Source organism: Gadus macrocephalus, chromosome 4, assembly GCF_031168955.1.
Source record: "Gadus macrocephalus chromosome 4, ASM3116895v1".
Lineage (NCBI taxonomy): Eukaryota > Metazoa > Chordata > Actinopteri > Gadiformes > Gadidae > Gadus > Gadus macrocephalus.
This window is the reverse complement of record NC_082385.1, coordinates 33,839,709-33,846,938: the sequence shown is the minus strand read 5'-3', so window position 1 is coordinate 33,846,938 and position 7,230 is coordinate 33,839,709. Positions and strand designations below refer to the sequence as shown.

The following is a 7,230-nucleotide window of genomic DNA, read 5'->3' as shown; positions in this document are numbered from 1 at the left end:
GATTGGTCTAGAACCATGCTCGTTAGCGACAGAACCACAACGATTGCTCGTTAGAGATGAAGCCCGTTGTTTAGAGTTATGCTGTTGTGATAAACATATTGAGGTTTACTTTGTTCTTCTTCCTCTTCAGGTCACCACATCATGCCAGCTGCCCCCGAACCCTGACCAGGTGAGTACGTCTGTGAGTACGTCTGTGAGTACGTCTGTGAGTACGTCTGTGTGTCCTTGGTTCTCTGGGGGGTAACGACTCCTTCCACGGGCAGGGGTCTGTTTGGGGGAAGGACAGCCCTGATTGGTCTGTTTATGGGAAGCACAGCCCTGATTGGTCTGCTTAGGGGAAGGACAGCTCTGACTGGTCTGTTTATGGGAAGGACAGCCCTGATTGGTCTGTTTATGGGAAGGAAAGGCCTGATTGGTCTGTTTAAGGGAAGGACAGCCCTGATTGGTCTGTTTATGGGAAGGAAAGGCCTGATTGGTCTGTTTATGGGAAGGAAAGGCCTGATTGGTCTGTAATATAGTAGTACTAGTAGTTGTCATATAGTAGTATTAGTAATGGAAATATAGTGGTACTAGTAGAGCTAATATAGTAGTAGTAGTAGTAGTAGAAGAATATTTAATCCTATGAAGAGTGTTACATCCAAGAACATTGACACAGAGGAATTGTATTTCTCAATGACGGTAGTATTTTATTCTGCAACAACACAAAATTGAGGAAACCATGTGAACAGGAAACTGATTCTGTTTGTCCGGTCACTAGCATTGACACCAAGAGTTGATAGAGTCGAATAACATGATTAGCATGTAGCTACCGCTACATAACCAGATAGATATCGATAACAACAATCCAACAGAAGTAAATAAAACCAAACTCTAGTGAATCCTAAAAGCACGAGGCAACAAGTTAGAACACGTACATGTTTATGTCTCCCTATCATCTACTGAGTCTTTATAAACCAAAGAATAAATGTTCAACGTATAAGCATTAAATACTTCATTAAAATACACACATCTCTAAAGAACAAGAAAATGTACCTTATCTATCGAAAATGTTAAATCTAGAACATCAGTAATCCCAATCAACTTTTTTTAATGTTTTCTTAAGAAACAATTGAATATTATCATAATTGATACCGTGAACATATTTTACCTGACGACAACTCTTTACAATTGTATAGCATTAAGGTTTATAGAAAGCATTGAGGAGAAAACAGACAGGGAACAGTATATATATTTGTAATGTGTAGTGTAATCATTAATAATAGGTTTTGTATCTATAACAGCAGATCATAACAACTCCTGAATGAGAATCTCTGCTCTCCGTCGGTCCAATTATAAAGAAACTGGAAGAACTGCATTCCTACTGCTCTGTTCACAACAGCAGTAGGTGATGAAAAGATGATGAAGAACATTACCTGGTTTCTTATGTCACTAGTCTATTTGATTGACAGGTGAGATGATCAGAGGGGAGGAGTTTTTACCAGCCTTATGTAAACATGGACAGAGGAATGGATAGAGACGCTCAGTGAAGGTGCATTCAGTAGCAGAGTAGAGATGAACCCTGGCTTCCACATCATAGAAGGACACCAGACCCTCATCATAATCCACAAACACCCCCACCTTCTTGAGCTCAGCTCTCAGAGGGAGACGGACAGCAGGGTTATCGTTGAACTTCAACTCATTGTTGTAGAATACGATAGTCCAGTAGCCATTATCAGGTGTGGTTGTGATGACACCTTTCCTGTTGACGGACTCTCTGGCCACTCCTACCAACCATCCCGTCTTGTCTTTAACTTGAACCTCAAAGTAAAATCTCCCAAAGGAGAAGCTCTGCTTCGTAAGAACATTTGTACCCTTCATAAATCTCTTAGGGTTGTCTGGGAGTTTCTGCCTTCCACCTCCATCATGTACTTGTTTCCTATCCTCAGACAGGATGAGACTGGGATGAGCTGTATCAGGATCCAGAGTCATATACTGCTGGACTTTATACTGCTGGACCCTTTTTAGTTCAGCATCGCGCAGCTTGATCATCTCCATGTTCAGTGTCTCCTCCAGCTGATCCAGGGATCTCCTCAAGGTCCCTAAGTATGACGGAGGACGGACCTCCACCGTCGTCCACTCCCTGGTGGGTGGAGGATCCTGCAGGGATCTGAAGGTCTGTTGGAGGAGGCGGTGGTCTTCAGTGTGTGAGAGCTGCTTCACCTCTGAGCATCTATTGGTCAGATCTTCTACTTCCTGCTCCAGCTCTTTGAGGAGGCCTTCAGCTTCTTTCTCTGTGGATTTCAGTTTCTCTCTAACCGTTTGGATGAGATCATCCTGCCACTTTTCAATGCAGTGCTTCAGACCAGTTAGGACCTGCAAGCCATCGGATATCTGTCTGTCTGCGTCAGCTTTGCTTAGATCCACTGTGTCTTTGATCTCCTGAATCTTTTCTTGTCTCTCCTGGATCATCTGCTGAACTTCAGCCTCTATCTTCCACAGCTGGGACGCCTTCTCTTCATATTCTTCCTTCAGAGGTACAACAGGATGGGACTTGTGATCCATCACTGTGCACAACACACACACACACACCTGGTCAGTCTGGCAGAAGAGCTCCAGGAGTCGGCCGTGTTTCTTACACACCCTGTCTTCCAGGCGGTCCAAAGGGTCGACCAGCAGATGCCTCTTCAAGCCTGGGACTCTCTGATGTGGCTCCAGGTGGGTGTGGCAGTAAGAGATAAAGCACTCCAGGCAAGACTTCACGGCAGCTGGGTGCCGGTACAGACGTCACAAGGAATTTCCCCAGGTGGAACACAGGGCTGCTCTTTCACTCGTACAGACCTTCTAAACTGATGAACCATCTCTAATATGAAGGTATTGACCTGTAATTCAGGTCTTGGGTTGAAAAGCTTGTTGCACAAAGGACATTTGTACTGGACTTGGTCCTCCCAGAACGTTGTAATACAGGTTCTGCAGAAGTTGTGTCCGCATGGGGTGGAAACTGGGCTGCTAAACACATCCTGACAGATGGAACATGAAAAGTCCTTTTCGGACCAGGAAGGGTTAGCAGAGGCCATTCCTAGACACAGACCGGATTCAGAAATGATGTTAACTTTAGAATTTATTCAAGTGATCGGATTTCAACATCTCTCATATATCTGGGTTGTTTTACTTACCTTATCGGGGTTTGTCTGTCAGATCAGCTAGTTAAACAACGTGTTCTTTGTATCGAGAAAGAGAGAGGTGCCTCCAACACGCATCACTTTGCTTCCTGCTCTAAATACCTTTTGTTTCTTGAACAACACGTCCTCTCCTGTAGCTCCTCCCCTCACACATTGCCCCTCCCATAACGTCTAGCATATACATGTAGGATTGGACGTATGTTTCCGCATACTCGAGACACCTGTTCTTGCATAAGGCTAGTTTCCCGGATTGTCACCGATAAATACCATGTGAGCGGGGGACGGGCAGACCAACTAAACCGACCACTTCTTTACATCCTCAAGAACAACTAATCATGCATCCATGTGTCGTGACAGCTGATGAGGTGATCAACAGCCCTTGGAATGGCCCCAACCCGCTTGGTGAGTTCCAGGCACGTCTCTGAGAATCCCTCACCACAATCCAATCTCCCGATTGTAGAGCGTGGAGTTGCCCTTCCTTGGACGGTGGTCAAGCTTCTCCTACCTGTGAACGGATCGATTGCGGAGTCTGGGAGGGGATTCATCCAATAATCAATCATGTTGTGAGGAGAGAATGATGTGTTCATGCTGTTGTTGTGTTGTCCCCAACACCCGTCCCCATCTGGCCTTCATAGGGGGACTGACCGACCTTTACTCTGGTGCGTCCCCTTGTGGCCGGTTGGACCAGTGGCGAGACCCTCACCCATGCCATACCTGTATCTGCAGTTGCTTTGGCCAGTTTGTTCCCTACGGGAGCATTCTCCCTCTCCACTGCCCCACCACTCTGAGGGTGGTACGCACAGTGGGTGCTGGAGGTCAACTCCTACATACTTGGACAACTGCCGGATGGCTTCTTCACAAAATGTGAACCATTGTCACCGGATCATTTCTCTGGGAATCCTCATCTTGGAATGGCGGGGAATACTTCAACCCATTTGGACATCATGTTTACTAGTACCAAACAATATTTCCTTTCCCTCACATGGTGTTAATATTACAAAATCCATAACCAGGTGATCCAACGGTCGTGATGGTGGTGGGTGATTAGTTGTTGTTGTTAAAGATCTATTATACTACTTTTATGGTCCTAATTTCTTATTAATGACTCCTATAGAGCAACCTGACACGGATCACAGCACAAAAAACGATGTTGATTTTCGGGAATCCCTTCCTCTCATCTGGGCGCTTTCAGCATTCTCTGTCGACACTCGGCTTCGTCCTTCTCCGCCCCCTCGCCCCCCCCCTCCTGCCAACCCCACTCCGTTGTGATTGATGTTGCAGCATTACCATGCATGGAAAGTCCGGATTGTTCTACGTAGATAAATCCCAGAAATTTGAACAAGTGAATGGCGACCGGCGTCCCTAATGTTTAGCTCTCTGCAATATTTGACACTTAAGTACGGTTAAACATGACTATAAATCATTGTAACAACGTTAATAGGTCATGAAAGTCGAAAAAGCATAATAGGTGCTCTTTAATGTTGAAGGTGATGACAGTGATGGCGGTGGGTGATTAGTTGTTGTTGTAAATGTTGTTGGTGACGCAAACAAAACTTTTGGCACAAAAATGTTTTGCATAAAATCGAATTTAATTTACTTGAATTGGCCAGTGGGTGGTGTTTTTTCTACTGTCTTTAAACTGAAAAGGTTACTTCAGTAGTAGTAGTAGTCGTACTATCAGTAGTAGTAGTTGTTTTATTAGTAGTACTAGAAGGAGCAGTAGTAGTCAAATATTTTATCAAATGAAGAGTGCAAGAACATTGAAACAGAGGAAATACATTTTAAAATGACAGTGGTATTTTATTCTGCAACAACACAAGAACGAGGAAACCATGTGAACAGGAAACCGGTTATGTTTGTCTGCTAACTAGCATTATCAACACGAGTTAATCAATCAATTATATTATAATAACATGATCAGCATGTAGCTACCGCTACATAACCAGATAAATAGCGATAACAATAATCCAACAGATTAAATAAAACCAAACGCAAGTGAATCATAAATACACAAGGCAAAAAGTTAGAAAACGTAGTTGTTTATGTCTCGCTAACATCTAATGAGTTTTTATGAACCAACATATATGTTCAACATATTAGCATTGAAAACTTCACAAGGGAACATACATCTAGCAAGAACAAGAAAAATGTACCTTATCTATTGAAAATGTTAAATCTAGAATGTGTAATGTAATCATTAATAATGGGTAATGTTTCTGTTACAGCGGGGTTATGTTCTTCATTACTTTGTTAAATGACAGAGAACAGAGCAGTATGAATGCAGTTATATCAGTGTCTTTATAATGGTACCAACACAGAGCATAGATTCGCATTAAGGCAATAACATGAGTGGTTATGATCGCTGGTTTCTTACGCCTCTAGTCTGTTTGATTGACAGGTGAGATGATCAGAGGAGGGGAGTTTTCACCAGCGTTATGTAAACCTGGACTGAAGTATTGATGGAGAGGCTCAGTGAAGATGCAACCAGTGGCAGAGTAGAGATGAACCCTGGCTTCCACATCATAGAAAGAGACCAGACCCTCATCATAATCAACAAACACCCCCACCTTCTGGAGCTCTGCTCTCAGAGGCAGACGGACAGCAGGGTTATCGTTGAACTTCAACTCATTGTTGTAGAAGAAAATATTCCAGTAGCCATTGTCGGGGGTCGATGTGACGATACCCGTCCTGTTGACGGACTCTCTGGCCACTCCTAACCACCATCCAGTCTTGTCTTTAACTTGAACCTCAAAGTAAAATCTTCCAGAGGAAAAGCTCTGCTTCCCAAGAACCCGTAGATATCGTGTAAATCTCTTGGGGCTGTCTTGGAGTTTTCTCTCTACACCGCCATGATGGACTTGTTTCCCATCCTCAGACAGGATGAGGTGGGGATGAGCTGTATCGGGATCCAGAGTCACATCTACTTCATACTGCTGGACCCTCTTCAGTTCACTATCAGGCAGCTTCTTCATCTCCATGTTCAGCATCTCTTCCAGCTGACCCAGCAATCTCCTCAAGGTCCCCACGTATGACGGAGGACGGACCTCCACCGTCGTCCAGTCCCTGGTGGGTGGAGGATCCTTCAGGGATCTGAAGGCCTGGAGGAGGTGGAGGTGGTCTTCAGTGTGTGAGAGCTGCTTCACCTCTGAGCTTCTATTGGTCAGATCTTCTACTTCCTGCTGAAGCTTTTTGAGAAGGCCTTTAGCTTCTTTCTCTGTGGATTTCAGTTTCTCTTCAACAGTTTGGATGAGATCATCCTGCCACTTTTCAATGCGGTGCATCAGAGCAGTGAGGACATGCAAGCCATCGGATATCTCTCTGTCTGCAACTTCTCGGCTGCGATCCACTGTGTCTCTGATCTCCTGAATCTTCTGTTGTCTCTCCTGGATCATCTGCTGAACGTCAGCCTCTATCTTCCCCAGCTGGGCCGTCTTCACTTCATATTCCTCCTTTAGAGGTACAACAGGATGGGACTTGTGGTCCTCTTCAGTGCAGGACTGACACACACACACCTGGTCAGTCTGGCAGAAGAGCTCCAGGAGTCGGCCGTGTTTCTTACACGCCCTGTCTTCCAGACCGTCCATAGCGTCGACCAGTAGATGTCTCTTCAGGTGTGCGACCAACTGATGTGGCTCCAGGTGTGTGTGGCAGTAAGAGATAAAACACTCCAGGCAGGACGTCACGGCCTTCAGCTTGGTCCCAGTGCAGACGTCACAATAAACTTTTCCCGGTACAACACAAGGCTGCTCTTTGACTTGTACAGAACTTTTAAACTGCTCAACCATCTCTGAAAAGAGGGTATTGACCCGCAAATCAGGTCTTCGGTTGAAATGCTCGTTGCAAAAAGAACATTTGTACTCGAGTTGGTCCTCCCAGAAGGTTATAATACAGGGTCTGCAGAAGATGTGTCCACATGGTGTGGAGACCGGTCTGTCCAACACGTTCAAACAGATGGAACATGAAAAGTCCTCTTCAGACCAGGAAGAGTTAGCAGAGGCCATTCCTAGAAACAGACCGGATAAAGAAATAACATTATTCTTTTAGTTTTACTGAAGAAAATAGATTTGAACAT

The 7,230-nt window shown here is 44.7% G+C and overlaps 3 protein-coding genes and 1 long non-coding RNA gene across 4 annotated transcripts in view; 1 reads left to right on the top strand and 3 right to left on the bottom strand.

Moving 5' to 3' along the window:
- The window catches only part of LOC132456516 (uncharacterized), a 91,980-nt gene that overhangs the window by 67,156 nt on the left and 17,594 nt on the right, over positions 1 to 7,230 (bottom strand). The gene's annotated exons all lie outside the window — the stretch shown is intronic.
- The window catches only part of LOC132456618 (tensin-1-like), a 13,932-nt gene that overhangs the window by 502 nt on the left and 6,200 nt on the right, over positions 1 to 7,230 (top strand). Inside the window, exon 2 of the mRNA XM_060051025.1 lies at positions 12 to 169. Coding sequence (XP_059907008.1) covers positions 12 to 169 — 158 coding nt within the window. The remainder of the gene's footprint in view (positions 1 to 11; positions 170 to 7,230) is intronic.
- On the bottom strand, positions 661 to 3,093 carry LOC132456505 (E3 ubiquitin-protein ligase TRIM39-like). The gene is given in 2 exon segments (XM_060050872.1): positions 661 to 2,738; positions 2,741 to 3,093. Coding segments are annotated over 2 exon segments (1,623 nt in total). The 5' UTR covers positions 3,054 to 3,093; the 3' UTR covers positions 661 to 1,428.
- The window catches only part of LOC132456504 (E3 ubiquitin-protein ligase TRIM39-like), a 2,640-nt gene continuing 167 nt past the window's right edge, over positions 4,758 to 7,230 (bottom strand). The window contains exon 2 of the mRNA XM_060050871.1: positions 4,758 to 7,161. Within this exon, the coding sequence (XP_059906854.1) occupies positions 5,537 to 7,159 (1,623 nt within the window). The 5' untranslated portion in view covers positions 7,160 to 7,161 and the 3' untranslated portion in view covers positions 4,758 to 5,536. The remainder of the gene's footprint in view (positions 7,162 to 7,230) is intronic.